Source organism: Conger conger, chromosome 3 (assembly GCF_963514075.1).
Source record: "Conger conger chromosome 3, fConCon1.1, whole genome shotgun sequence".
Lineage (NCBI taxonomy): Eukaryota > Metazoa > Chordata > Actinopteri > Anguilliformes > Congridae > Conger > Conger conger.
Window position 1 is genome coordinate 44,624,447 of NC_083762.1, and position 16,027 is coordinate 44,640,473.

A 16,027-nucleotide genomic window follows, 5' to 3' on the forward strand; every position below is an offset into this window, starting at 1 on the left:
ATGGCACTTTTTTGGGCTAAAAATAAAATTGCCTATACATACTCATGGTTTGCACATAATCTATGCTGTAGTGCAAGTACTCCATGTCTGATGACGCATATAATTCCTGCGAGAAATCAATGTAGAAAGAAACCCAACAAATGGTATAAGCCACCCCCTTTGGGAAGGCTTAGTCAAATCAGTTCAATCAAATGAGGAGACAGGACACAGCCAACGCACCCATGTGATATTTTAGACATTTTAGATTTTAGTTTGCAATCAAAAACAAACAAAAGAAATGTGTTGGTGTGCGAGCATCTTGGCTAATTCAACCAGAAGGGATATGCACACTGCATTGCCAAACGTCAATGCAGAGATTGTTTTTCTCCACCAACATGTCATTTAGTGTAATTTAGTTTGTCTGAACTTTGTTTCCGTAGTATATATACTTCCAGCTTACCCCAAGGTCCTCTGTAGATGTGACAAGAAGTCTCACAGGGAAGGATTCAGTTGGCTGCAACTGTAGTTAAGCATTTGAAATCTGTAGGAAAAACTTGAGGTAATTTTTTCACATAATTTAGTCCTGTATTTACTTTTGTATCCTTCTAAATTTTCCCTTTTTAGGTTACCTCAGGGATGGTAATAAGCACCTTTCTTTCCGCTCCAATCATGTATGTTTCTGCTTGGCTGTTGACAATCCCATGGATGGACCCAAAGGAATTAGCATCTGCACTGCAGAATGTTGGCTTCAATGTCAGCATTGTCAGCTTAGTGGCAGTGGTGAGTAATTTCACACCTAATAATTTTTTTGCAGCCTGAAAAACTAGGAATAAGATCACAACAATGCACACGTTTGCTTCGGCACGGCCCACCTTATAGTTAGAATAAATCAAATCACTCGGCACTGACTGCATCCAGTTTGTTGGAGCTAGCCAGCCAGTCAGAACAGATGTTAATTGATATCAATGAGCCTCAGCCCTATCCACTTCGGCCCCTTGCGTTTCAGTCGTTCACTTCTCAAATTATTGTTGCGTTCATATTTATAGATTACAAAAAACTGTGACGTAATAAAACTGCAAAATGGCGATGCCATTAGCGAGAACTGCAGCTACACTATACTGAAGCGAACGTCATCTTGAACTGCTTCTTGGTGTTGCATAAATGCATTGGGGGCGGCCTGTAGCGTAGTGGTTAAGGTAAATGACTGGGACACGCAAGGTCGGTGGTTCTAATCCCGGTGTAGCCACAATAAAATCCACACAGCCGTTGGGCCCTTGAGCAAGGCCCCTAACCCTGCATTGCTCTAGGGGAGGATTGTCTCCTGCTTAGTCTAATCAATTGTACGTCGCTCTGGATAAGAGCGTCTGCCAAATGCCAATAATGTAATAATAATGTAATGTAATGCATTGCTAGGTCACTTCAGAACCTAACTAATGTAAAACATGCTAAGCATCTTGTACAGGGTTTCATTGTAAATCTGATGCAGCTTGATTATCCTTTTTTGACACTTTGGGCATGCTTTAAAACATGCTTTAAAACATACTCTCATATATGTGAATAAAGGTAATACACATGTAAAGGTAAATTAAGTTTACATTTGTATCAAAAAATCTGTTTTAATAGAATAAGCTTCTCTGATCATTCAAGTGTCTGGACAATGAGATATGCAGATGTTTTGTATTTGGAGAGATTTGGGGACAATTTTGTACACAAGTTGACATCAACTTGTCGTAGTTCTGGGTTGGTCCTTGGCTTAGAAATTGAGATATTCAGTGCTAAACTGGAAAAATATAAGGCATAATTTGTTTGTATTTTAGTGTATCTTTTGTGTACACTGTATGTGCATGCTCTGTCTCAAATTCCTGAATGGTACAAGCCTCTTCCTTAATTAAGTCTTCAACCATGTGTGTGCAGTAGTTTTTGAGATTGACACTTTTATAGAGGTAGTATAAAGTAGGTGGAAATTGCCCTCTAGGCAGGCAAAGTGGAAAGGGTTAAAGACACAGTCACTAAAACAGCCTCTTCTTGGTAAAGCTCATGAGAGGCGCTGGAGAATGGACATGTACAACTGGATAGAGATTGTTTTTGGTACTAAAAAAAAAATAATAATAATAATAATCTTATGGGTATCAGGACCTTTAAGTATTGTCAACTTGCTGACCCTTGTGTATCAAAAGACTTCCGTGGCAGAACGTTATGATTGGTTATACTATTACAGTTACATTATTGCATTTGGAATTGAGCAGACAACAGAGAGTGAGTTTGCTTCAGTTTATTTTTCTAGGACCCATTCATACGTAGTAGAGTAGTTGTGGTTTCTGGGTCATAACTACTGATTCGGAACAAATGTATCTTGCAATTGAGCACTGTGCTTTTCAGCTAGTGATCAGTTACAGTTTAAATGCAACTTCTAATTCCTCTTTAAGTCAAGTAGTTTCAGTTTCTGAAGGAACTATGAACACAGTTGGTGAAATGTGCACTCTGATACAGTGCAATAGATGGTGGCTGTTTTCCCCTGTGGGCAAAGGAGAGTTGATGTAATTGCTTTGTTCCTTTTTTGTTAGTTAGAACCATTTAGAAATTGAGAAATACATGCGTTAAAAACATATATACATATGCGTATATGCATACATACCTGCTTAAAATTGTTTACATATTCAGCAGTAGGGTCTGTTGCATTACATACATTACATTTTGCATTGACAATGGGAGAGTGAGGCCTCATGATCCCTAGAATGGACAGTTGCAACTTGTTGTCAGTCCTTTAATTACAGTATGTGAAGCAATCAGAGGATTATGTTCTCCATGACAAAATATTTTGACTCACAGATGACATATGACAACTGGAGCCATTTGGAGATTAGGAAGTCTCCTACCTGTGTCATCATGTCTGTGCTGGAAGGGCATGTGTACCTCATTATCAGCTCATCTCAGGCAGTAGTTGCATTTCCCCCATTGTACCTTGCCATGGATAATTGTCTCATATCTAAGCTCTTGGTTTTAAACTGCCAGGTGACAACAAGAGCTTCGGTCCTCAAAGTTACCACAAATCCTGCCTCACATCTGTTATGCTGCCATAAGAATGCCAAAGGCCAAACAACAAGATGCTTGGGTGACCAACATTGGTATAAACTAGCTCACCGACTCTAAACGTAATGGTCCAGCAAACTAGCTAACTTTAAAATATGAGCAAATGGAGGGAAGGCAAGAAGCAAGCTACTTTTTCCCAATGTGAAAGAAGACTTTTGGTCAGGAAGTTGGAACAAAATAAGCAAATCTAACTACTAGCAACATAGCTCAGGGTGATTAGCAGGTTTGATTTGGATTGTTTAAGCGCTGTACATGAAACAGGGCCCTGAACAGTTTATTTGTGCTCCAAGTAACCAAAGTACCAAGTGTAGCATACCAACAGCATGATAAACAATAAAGACTGTTAAATGCATGTTTTACATAGCTTGGCATGGCTAAATCCAAATAGAAAAGTTATTGTGTTGTCTTTGGCAATAAAGTGGTGGACTGATGGATTGATTGCTGTGGATAAGAGAGTTGGAACACATTAATGGAGTGTTATCTTATGGGAAAAAATAGTGATTTGCACTGTCCGTTAGACTTGACGATGGGGTGACTGGGCTTAATTTTCGTAAGTAAAACACCACTGTAAAGACTGTCAAAACATAATTAAAATGTTCCGCTTTTTTCAGCTTGACCACTTTCATCACTGAACAGATAGTCTCACCTGGCCTACAATTCTAGGTGTATTGGCACTGAGGTATCAGGACAATTGGCAGAGTTTTTGGAATGGCTGTAAGCAAGGATTTAGCCCTGCATTTTGGAGAACCTTTGGGTCTTCACCAGCATTTAGCTTGCTTATTGTACAATGTGGTCTGATGAGCCAGGCTAGCTTATACTACCCTTTAGGGCCAGAAAGGGCATTTAAAAAATAAAATAAAATAAAATGGCTTAATAAAATGGCTTAAATAAGCTTAGTCTTTATGGCTAATTTGATGATTGACAAATTGGTTTTGACTAAATAGCTCACAGAGCTCATTCAGGTACATTCATCTGAGCAGAGTGTAGAGACAGAAATCTCTGTTTACATTAAGCAAAAATCAGTGGTGTGTGTGTTGCAGGTGTGGACTGTCAGCGTAATGGTCTTGAGTAAGAAGTACAGAAGACTCCCGCATGTGTTCACCATGAACCTGTTTCTGGCACAGCAAGTTAAAGGAGCAGCTCTCCAAAAAATGAATGTAAGGTATGCGTCCACTTACCCAGAGTAGTATCTGTCCATCCAGACAGTTTCACTGAAGTGTGACAAGATTTCTAGATATACTGCAGGCTTCAGCTGAACTTGATAAAATGGACCTCAAAGGGACCCTAACTTTTGTGTCCTCAAAGTGCCATAAATTCAAAAGATTCAACAGCATATACTCATTCACTGTGGCTACTCATGAACATCCACAGAGCTGAATTTTTTCACAGTTACATCTAGAACTACTACTTCGACTGCAGTTTCAACCAAACCGTGCGATAGAGTGTTGCATTTTGTAGTGCTTATAACCAGAAGTGAATTAGAATGTACTTAGCCATGGGTTTCCACTGCAGAATTCCAATGTTTGTTTGTTTTTCCCATAAGGTTTCCGATTTAGTTTCTTACTAGTCCACCTGCACCAGTCTTTGGCAGATATTACCCAGTTGGCAAACTTCGGTAGAAGTAGCAGTAGAAACTGTGAACAAATTGAGCTCTGTGGATGTCTGTGAGTAACCGTGGGATTATACTTGGGGAGAGAAGTTGCTGTTGAATTTGCTGTACATTTTTGGTGCTTTGAGGCTACAAAAGCTTGGGAACCGTTGAGGTCTGTTTTATCAGGTTGAGCCACAGCCTATATCTAGAAAACTGTTCACATTTCAGTGAAACTATCTGAATGGACAGACACTGCTCTGGGTAAGTGGAGACAAACCTTAACTTTATTTTTGAGTCAACTGACTTATTCCAATCCATGTACTAGGTATATGGTTTTGCATTTGATATCACAGGCCCGAAAGCATGAGAGCAACTTTGTGTGCCCAGCAATCAAATGAACAGTTTGGTATCAGAGTTGTAAGTGCGGTCCTGAATTCCATTTTTCTATCAGTTTCATATTATGTCTTCCCTCCAACAGTTTCTTGTTTGTATCAGTATGATTCTGTGGAACTTCATTGTGGAGCAGGACAACTTTATCGGACAAGTATTGACCTTCGCTCTGCTGTATGGCTCAATTTACAGCACCTATGTCTGGACAGGTATGACATTCGCTCATCTTCATAGCTCAAATTTCTGCAAATAGTCTGGAAATTGGAGTGGTTTGTTGCGGTGCATACAGCATGAGGACAAGGCCAGTGTGGCGCCATGCACCCCTGGGTCTGGAATTGAATCCGAAACATACATTATGTCCCCTGTGGCTGACACTCTTAAGGGTGCTGTGTAATTGGCCTTGACATTGCTCTGCAAAGGATCAGTGTTGTACTCCACCTCCTGCTGTTGATCCGATTTCCGTGTTTTGCATGTGCCAACTGAATAGGCAGCTCAGCTGGTGGACTGCACTGTGGAATTACACTGACTGGTTAGGATGCATGTTTTTGTCTGCAATCTCCTGAAATGGTGAAGAATGTTGGAGAAATGGGGTGCATCTACTATATAAACCTAAGTGGCCATTTTAAATTAGGAAAGTCACATTGATAAAAACTTGAGAACGTCTGTATTAATCAGATAAAGAATGACCAAGAAGTAGCAAAAAACTGTTGGCAACTAAGAATTGTAAAATAATCACACGTGAGATAATAATGATTTCAGGGGTGTGAACGTTTAAATGGTTTAAAAACTTTTACAGTTGTAAAAGTTTGCAAAACATTGCTAACTGATAACGAATCTTTTTTTTTTTTTCTAGATGAAATGGTATGCTCAGTTTAAAATAATTGTGCATTCGCCCTCAGGCGTATTATTGCGGTTTACATTCTAAACTAGCAATCGACAAGCTACAGTAGTTCTAGAAGGCAATCTTTGTCCATTTCAGGGGGTTTACAATGCAAACAACACAGGGAATTTAATGCTAAGTATTATAGTTATCAAAGAATTTCTGTAGCTGTTGGCTGCTGTATGGCTTATTGTAACGGTATGTCACTTCTTAAGATTCGCAGAGGATCCATATTTATTCGTTGACACGCAAATTAAAACTAGCTACCTGACGTAGCTGAACATAGCTTTCCACTGTGCCGTAAACATATAAACAAATAACACAATACAGCATTGCACAAATGTTGCAAGCGATATTGCAATACGCTGTTTAGATTCTAAACTAGCAATCAATCTGTGGTCATTTCAGGGGGGTAAGAATGTAAACACCGCAGGGAATTGAATGCTACAGTATTATAGTTATCAAATAATTTCTGTGTGTTTTAAATCTGTCGCTGTTGGTTCACTTTTGGCTTATTGTAAGGCGTTTCTTCATCCAACAGAGTGCACAACCCCGTTTGTTAACAGCAGCATATTTCCGGTTTTCATGCCAATCAAGTATGTCAGGCATAAACCATCGGGAAGAAGGATGAAAACATGAAGAATTGTTAGTTTAACCGATGCGTTTTAAAAAATTACACGCGATCGACCAGCATGCCTGGATGAAACTTCAGGGATTTAACTAGCCTACAGACTGCTGCAACTGTAAGGTTACACTGCATGATGTCAATGTAAATGTCAATCTTTAATTTGGCCATTAAGCTGTTTTCTGACTTACAATGTTGACATTTAACTATTAGGATGGCCCAAAATAAGTGCAATAAAATTTTTCAGTACAGTTAAAAAAAGAAGATACACCCCCTAGCATTCATAAGCAGTATCGGTTACACGGTCAACCAATTAAAAAATTGGATGGTATCCGTTTCCAAGAACTGATGATTTGTCACATCCCTATTTAATTTCTCATTTAACTTTCTAAAGACTCATATCACTCGTCATGGTTTTTACACTCAATCCACGACAAAACATCTGCTTTGGCCAGCATTTTTGCAAATTGGAGCTTTTCATATAACACTCGAGATGCAGACCATATAGACAAAGCAAATGTGTGCAAATGTGTGGTAGCCAAATGCAATGTAAAACCTGTAAAAATGATGGATCTTTGTCCTAAACGTTATGGAGGGCACTCTATATGTTTAACAGGTTTAATACCTAAAGGCGAGTGTGCACATGCATATAGAGGCAGTTTATATTTAAACAGTAGTGTTCACAAAAGTATGTGAAGAATGCCCTTATACAATACCCTTGTTAGCTCTCACACTGAGTACTGTGTGCAGTTCTGGAGACTGCACTATTAGAAAGAGACATAGATATAGAGATATAGAGGCCCTGGGAAACGTTCAAAGAAGGGCAACTAGATGTATAAAAGAGAAAAGTTATGAGGATAGACTTAAAAAGCTTAATCTCTTTAAGTTTAGTAAAAAGCTGCAGGTGATTCTTTGATTCTTTTGGATAGCAGAACAAGACGGCATAAATTGAAATTGGCAAAGGATACATTCCGCACAGATATTAGGAAGTCTTTTTTCACACAGAGAGTGGTCACGTAGTGGAGGCAGAAACTCTGGGGGTCTTCGAGACCGGGCTTGATATGGTGCTAGGTACTATTTAGCTTTTAGGCAAACTAGGCATTAGTGGTAGGAAATGCAAGCAATGCTGACTGAATGGCCTGTTCGCCATTATGTTATGTATGGTGAAACGCTAACCATCTGTGTCTGATACCAAAAAAGTTTCAATGACGTTGAAATGACTAGATGCCTTAATGGGCTTATGTATTGTATTTAAGCAAGCCATCAAATCATAAGCAATTGGTTTTACAGTGTGGCAGAATACTATTAGTATTTGCCATTGAACACCTTTGAAAATCTCCTTCATTTCAGTTTGTAATGAAACTCATTTACTCTGTCTTGTACTCTAATGTACTCCGTCAAGGTACTTATGTTGTACTCACTAAGAACAGTACAAAAAGCATGTCGTTTTACATGAACAACCAAGAAGTATGACATATGTCCGATGTGTCATATTCACTTTCAAATAGGCTACTTTAATGATGCAATCGTTTTCCAGATTTTTAACTTAAGTCAGTGATTTCCATATCCATCTTAATTTATTTTTTCTAAATTGATTTAGTATACAAGTATGCAAGGACCATCCATCAAACTTATTAAATGGTGAAATAAGCATAGAAATAAATACAGTATAGTAGCTATAATAGAAAATAATAAACAATTTAAATCACTAGCTCCTTTTATACTGTGCTACAGTTGATAATTTTTAAAAATTGAATATATGTATGTATTCCTTGCATGCCCTAATCATAGCCTCTTGTTAAGTGGACATGAAGAAAAATTAATCGTGGTGTTTCTTGGACTTCTCTGTTATATAATTTTTTCTGTGTGTGATTGGAAATGGCCTTTAAAGTTCACTATGAACGTGCAGTGGTTGGGTTTAAACCTATCCGAGCTTGATCGATCTCCTGATTTGGGGTTCATTGTTTTGGAACTGCCAAACCCGGACATGCCCATCTTGCTCAAGCAAGACAGACTTCAGGTTTATATTTAAGATTTATTGAGTACGCTATCTGACAAATACACAAACCTTTCAGCTGACAATTACCATGACCATACCTCACTTTAAGACTATTTTACCCTCATATTTTAACAGCTTAAGGACAGTTAAAATAAGAATTGGGTCTGTTAAACTAGCTAAGACACTTACAAGATGGAGCCCAAAACATTATGCTACAAGTAAATTAATATGATACATGCTGCTCTGGTTGTTGTAGGTCTGATTGCTTTTTCCCTTGCACTGATGAAGAGGGACGATGAACTGAAAGTTCAGCCAGGGATCTTCATGACTCTGGGCTGGGGGTAAGTCCAGATTCCCTGAGGATGTACTGTGATAGTAGGTGGGGGGCAGACCTACTCACCAAACCTTCTTTGGAAATGTATTCAGAGTTCCTGTGCTGGTTGTGGGAGTCCTTCTTATTGCTGGAGAGAAGACACCTGATAACATAGACTCTGCCTTCTTTTACGGAAGATCCCAGGTGAGAGCTGCTTGGCATGCATAGGCATCATAGAATAATATTGTACTTTGTTTGAACTTCCGTTGCATTAAATGAGGTGTGCTACAAAGTTCAAATAGCCTAGGTGACAAAAAAATGTTTACAATCAAAACAATAATCACAGAAAGTACAGATCAAACATCAACATTTTGTTTTCAAATATAATCTATATTTATGTGTACACCAATCAAAAGGATAATAGTAAAGAATATATGCACATACAGTGGGCTGCAGAATTATTGGCAAATATGTATTGGTAAATATGTACAAACATTACTTTCAATGAAAAAATGAATACTGTTATTGAAAGAAACTTTATTTTCCAACATGTGTAAAGTAGTGTGCTTTATTAATGATTCAATGGATTCAACCATGGTCTTACAAGATAAAAAAAATGCTTGGTTTTGTTTATTGTGTTCAGTAAGGGCTGTCTTCGTACCACCCTTTTAAAGAGTTTGTTGGTATGGAGGTACAAGATGCAACCAGGAGTACGATCACGCGTGTTACAGTTGAGATTATTTGAATTAAATGCTACACACATAATTTAAGCGTTTAATTCAAATAATCTCAACTGAAAGGGTGTGACAGTGCTCCTTTAAACTGTGATCCTTACATTCTTTATGGTCTCCCTCACCAACTTGCGTCCTCTTCCTGGTTTGCAACCGTTCCATATGTTTTACATAAGACAGTATAGTCATCTGATTGTTAAAAAGTATAATTAGCATGAAGGTATGATCATGTGATCATGATTAAAGTACCGCCTCTGCCTTATTTTGAGCCGGGAAAAACCCTGATTGCCTTGCAGAGTAAGTGGAATATAAATTTGTGACAGTCAATTACCATCTCTCTGTTCTGAATTGACAGTTCTTTGGCTTTTTCCATGCTGATGAATGACAAAGGGATGTTGCATGCTTGTTAACTCGTTTTTATACTCTAGTGAAACAGTGATGGAAAAGGATGGATAAAGAGTGATGTAATGACAACCGCGCTCTCTATAATGCGTAGGTTGGCTATCCCATTGACTTTTAACCTCAGAGAAGGAGGTTTTTATGTGTGATGCTAATATTTGTTTTTGCATTTCAAAAACGCGGTAAAGTGGATTTGCTTTTACGGTGAAAATCGTTGTCGTTAGGGCCGTTCTTCTGTCAAGATCCTTGATCTGGAGGGCCGGCTCACGGGCCGATTGCATAGTTCAGAATTGGAAGAGTCCCAGGCAGTACATAGCACGTCCTTTAAGGAGCTAGTGTGCACGCCACAGCCGGGGGGACTTCAGACCAGGCAGAGTGAGAGAGTTGGGTGACAGTTGGGCGCAAGCATAGAAAAGGGTGTGCACACCACATAGGGGTGGCATCTCCAAAGGTGGTGGTGTCCAACCGATTCCAGCCCTTGCAAGTACCTGGCCCCTGTCCCTGAGAGTAGGAGAATTGATGAGCGTCAGGGCACCCCAATGGCTACATCCTCCAGGAAAAGGGAGTTGGGGGGACTTAACTATTAGAGGGGTACACCATGTAGTCTGTAAACACGAAATGGTGTGTTGCCTGCCTGGTGCCCAGGTAGGAGTTATCCTGGAGAGCGTGGACCACTGGAGGGATCCAGTGGTCATGATCCACGTAGGGGCCAATGACGTAGGTAAGGACAGGTTTGAGGTTCTGCAAGACAAATGGTATGGTATTGGCAAAAACATTTTGGAGCAGAACCCCCCAAGGTAGTCTTCTCTGGAATTCTACCTATACCCTGTGCAAGGGAAGCAGAACTTTATCTGGAGGCTACACACTTTTTGTAGGAGAAAGGGGTATAGGGTTATGGGGCATTCGGACTCTTAGGACAGGGATGAGCTGTACAAGTGTGATGGGCTGCACCTGAACCGGAGGGCAACTTTTGCACTGGTTCAGTGTATGCTTAGCGTAGCACAGGAGTATTTAAACTAGGGACTTTGGGGGCATGCAGGATGGGCAGGGAGGCACTGACTTCCCTGACAGAAACGGTAAGGGCTATATGTAATTGTGAGAGCACTAATAAAATTAAGGCAAAATTGTAGTAATGGTGGCTTGGGACAGCAGGGAGTGAAGGAACGGGGGAGTATGTGTAGAAGCAACAGATGTCTTTGTTGAAATTCTAGAAGTATAAAAAATAAATTTTTGGAACTTGAGGCTGTTATTATTAGGGGGAGCTATGACATTGTAGGGATTACAGAAACATGGCATGGACATGGATGAAGATGGGGATGAATATAATATAGAGGGGTATAAACTTATTAGGAAGGACAGATCTAGTAAGAGAGGTGAACATGAGAGAAGAGTTCAGAATTTCAGCTTTTATTTCCTGGTATTTACACTTAGGTGTGTTAAAATACTTAGAACATAGCACCCTTGGTACCAGACGACCCCATTTTTTGGTGTATTGGAACACAGAGTATTTAAGTAAATAAAAATAAAACACTTAATATTTGGCAGCATATCCCTTGCTTGAAATAACTGCATCAAGCCTGTGACCCATCGACATCACCAAACTGTTGCATTCTTCTTGTGTGATGCTTTTCCAGGCTTTTCCTGCAACCAGTTGTTGTTTGTTTCTGGGGGTTTTCCTTTCATTACTTTTCAGAAGGTCGACATTTATGTATTATAAATCCTTTTTTTCATTGGTCTTATGTAGTATTCTAATGTTTTGAGATACTGGATTTTTTTTTTCATGAGGTGTAAACTGTAATCATCCAGATTAAAACAAAAAAAGGCTTGAAATATTTCACTTTATGTGTAATGAATATAGAATATATGAAAGTTTAACTTTTTGAATTAAATTACGGCAAAAAATGAACTTTTCCACGATAGAATTTTTTTTTGAGACGCACCTATATATCTTTGAGTGCCAATAATTCTGCAGCCCACTGTATATACATACTTCTGGTTTTATTTTGGGCATGTATTGTAGCGTGACTATGTAACCTGCAGGTGCTTCCTTTGAAGACCAAAATACCTCAGTTTATCAGAAGCTAGAGAATTCAGATGTTAAAGAGTTTGGTTTTTTGGATAAGTCAACACATTCAAGCAGACATATACATATACACTCAGTGAGGTTATTCTAATAAATTATTAGGTATTTATTAGACTTATTTTTTAGACTCCTACTGCTGTAGCCTATCCACTTAGAGTTATGATATGTTGTCTGTTCAGAGATACTTTACTGTTGTAATGTGTGGTTATTTGCATTATTGTCACCTTCCTGTCTGCTTTTGAGGCCATTCTCCTCTGACGTCTCTCATTAACAAGGCGTTTCTGCCCAGTGGACTTTTTTTGCACCATTCTTTGCAAACTCTAGTGTGTGTGAAAATCCCAGGAGATCAGGAGTTTCCGAGATAATCATTCCATAGTCAAAGATGATGTGAGCATGAACTGAAGCTCCTGACCTGTATCTACATGATTGTATGCCAGAGATGTTCACAAGTCCGAGTTAAGTCCCAAGCCTCTGAACTAGAGTCCGAGTCAAATCTCAGGTCTCCAGACTGGTGCAGCCTAAACAACAGTATGGCTATAGAAATTCATCACGATTCCTATGCTAATTGAAGATATAGAAACCACTATATCTTCTCAAGAAGCAGCAGTATCAGGGGCACACAAAAAGATAGTGGTTATTTCATTTATTTATTCATAAATCGATGAACTACTACGCCTAACCCAACATTTTGGCAAAGCCTTTCTCAAGATGGCTGGAGAAAGGCTTGCCAAAACCTCAGGTCTGGTGTGGTAGGAAATTGATATATCAATAAATGAGATAAAATAAATAGCCATTCTATTTTTTAAGAACTCTGTCTGACTCAGGTGACATAATGTAAGCATTACCCAGGGCTGTATGCACTTTGTTGTACGTCGCTCTGGATAAGAGCGTCTGCCAAATGCCAATAATGTAATGTAATGTAATAAGATGATGGTCAATAACAGAATAGGGGCCAGTTACATGAACACAGATTAAGCTTAATCCTGAACTAACTGCAGTTTTGTATGGATAATCTCCAATTGAATTTAGTCTAGGACTAGGCTTAATCTGTATCTGCGACTCAAGAATAATAATTATAACTTTATTTGGAAACAAATTTACAAAGTGTTGAAATTTGCAGTATTGGTTTATTAATATACTCTTACTTTTTCTTTTTAAAATGAAAGGTACCTGTTAAGCATTTACTTTAATCATTCAAAAAAGTCTAATGAAGCTAGATATTGTTTTTGCAAGAAATCGGGAGCTATGATTTTTGGGACTATATCTACATTAAGCTATAGGAAAACCTTGAATCCTAAGGAATGCCATTGCACTATTGCATAGTAAAATTATAAACATTTCAGAACCGCATGCAACTACAGTACATGCCAAACTCGGGTTCTACAATATCTTTTAATGTTAATTTGTCAATTACAAACAAATACAGTTCATATTTGTATGACTGGAATACCAAACAATGTCCACTCAACAAGTACATAACGTCACCTAACTAAACATTCAAAATCACTCGCTGTCCTGCTTGCATATCGATCTTAAAGAGCATACTCCTTAAGGTTTTTAAAATAGTCCAACCCTTGATCTGGCTTGAGCAGTCGTCTGGCAGTCGGAGGGTTGCCGGTTCGATCCCCCGCCCGTCGAAGTGTCCCTAAGCAAGACACCTAACCGCCAAATGCTCCTGACGAGCTGGTCGGCGCCTTGCATGGCAGCCAATTGCCATCGGCGTGTGAGTGTGTGTATGAATGGGTGAATGAGAAGCATCAATTGTACGGCGTTTTAACGTTATTGTGGTTTAACGCTTGTGGTTCTCCAGCTTGCATAGCTTTTCAAGATCAACCATTTGACATTCAAGCCAACGTCGCTGCAACTTGCTAGTCAACAAAATAAGAAAATATGCGCTTTTGTTATGCTGATTAAACAGTGACACGAACATTATACTGAGTTTGAAACACATCATTTGGCCAACACAACGGTTTAGCCAAGTTACGTTAACGCAACAGAGAACAGTGATGAGATCAGCTCTGGTGCTGGTAAACCCACTTCCCTTTCCATATTTCAAATGTCTATTGAAATTTGACGTGGTTGCTCCCGCATCTTTTTTTTTAATTCTCCACATTTTCCTTGTTGCAATCATTTTGTTTTGCGCGATGAGCCTGAATTATTTCAACTCAAAGGCAGAACAACATGTGAAACTGTAATCTTAGTGAGATATGCAAGAAATACAGCTTAGAGTGTTGCTATAGTTAAAGGCGTACGGTGTGGCATGTAAAATGATATTGGGTGTGTTTTAACAAAGGAACTTTATTTTATTTCATATAAATAATTGAAAAATTACCATTGGCTGTGTCATTATTCGTTTCATCATTTTCATGATGCCATTGGGCATGCAGACTCTTCTTGTTCACGAGTCCTTATTGGCCTTATTGAGTCTGGAGTTCATGTATGTTCGACTCAAGTGCGACTTGAGTCCCAGTCGCTAACCCATCTCTGTTGTATGCATTGCACTGCTGCCACACTATTGGCTGATTAAATAATCACATGAATAAGTAGGTGTAATGAAGTAAAAAATGTTCCTAATAAAGTCCTCTGTGAGTGTCGATGAGCAGCCATTTTTGAGAGTAAGCGCGGTGCGCTTATATGTATGTACAGTGTGAGGAGTGGTTCCGGCTGTTTTCCGGCATCCTCCAAGAGGGCCCACATCACTCCGCTGCTAAAAAAGCCTACTCTGGATCCCTCCATCATCCAGAACTACCGCCCGGTATCTCTTCTTCCTTTCCTTTCTAAAACTTTAGAACGAGCCGCTTCTACTCAACTTTCTTCTTTCTTTTCTAACAACAACCTGCTAGACCCCCATCAGTCTGGCTTCAGATCAGGCCACTCGACAGAGACTGCGCTCCTCTCCCTCAGTGAGTCACTCCATGCCGCACAAGCAGCCTCCCTCTCCTCTGTCCTCATTCTTCTAGATCTCTCTGCTGCCTTCGACACTGTGGATCACTCCATCCTCCTGTCTGCCCTGTCAGCAACGGGCATCTGTGGCACAGCCCTGGACTGGATTGAGTCCTACCTCTCTGGTCGCTCCTTCCAGGTTGCCTGGGCTGGTTCGGTATCGACACCTCGGCCCCTCGCCACAGGAGTTCCCCAGGGCTCAGTCCTAGGCCCGCTTCTTTTTTCTCTTTACACTCGCTCCCTTGGCCCTGTGATCACTGCACATGGGCTATCCTATCACTGCTACGCGGACGATACCCAACTCTTCGTCTTGTTCCCGCCGTCTGATACGCAGGTTTCAGCCCGTATCTCTGCTTGCCTGAGGGACATCCAGAGCTGGATGGACAACCACCATCTAAAGCTCAACCCAGGCAAGACTGAAATGATATTCATCCCTGCTAATACCTCTCCCCATCTGGATCTCTCCATTTCCCTCGGGGATACCACACTCACGCCGTCACCCAGTGCAAGGAACCTCGGCGTGGTGATGGACAGCAGGCTGTCCCTTTCCGAGAACATTGCGGCGGTGACCCGGTCATGCAGGTTCTTCCTATACAACATACGGAGAATCCGCCCATTTCTCACCCCCTACTCGACCCAGCTTCTGGTCCAAGCGATGGTTCTGTCCCGCCTGGACTACTGCAATTCCCTCTTGGCTGGCCTCCCAGCATCCGCCATCAGACCTCTCCAACTTATCCAGAATGCAGCAGCTCGTCTGGTCTTCAACCTTCCCAAATACTCGCACGTCACCCCCCTGCTTACTACCCTCCACTGGCTGCCTGTCATGGCTCGCATCAAATTCAAAACATTGGTGCTAGCCTTCCAAGCAGTTAAGGGGTCTTCCCCAGCTTATCTACAAAAAATCATCAGACCCTACACCCCTGTCAGACCTCTTCGTTCAGCCTCCACAGGCCGCTTGGCACCTCCCCCTCTCCGAACCTCCACCTCACGCTCACGACTGCTGT

At 40.3% G+C, this 16,027-nt stretch overlaps 1 protein-coding gene across 5 annotated transcripts in view; it reads left to right on the forward strand.

Moving 5' to 3' along the window:
• gpr155a (G protein-coupled receptor 155a) overlaps nt 1–16,027 on the forward strand; it is a 45,358-nt gene that overhangs the window by 15,411 nt on the left and 13,920 nt on the right. For all 5 annotated transcript variants that reach the window (XM_061236604.1, XM_061236605.1, XM_061236606.1 and 2 more), the window contains exons 5-9: nt 604–759; nt 4,110–4,189; nt 5,135–5,259; nt 8,811–8,895; nt 8,981–9,071. In XM_061236604.1, the coding sequence (XP_061092588.1) occupies nt 604–759; nt 4,110–4,189; nt 5,135–5,259; nt 8,811–8,895; nt 8,981–9,071 (537 nt within the window). The remainder of the gene's footprint in view (nt 1–603; nt 760–4,109; nt 4,190–5,134; nt 5,260–8,810; nt 8,896–8,980; nt 9,072–16,027) is intronic.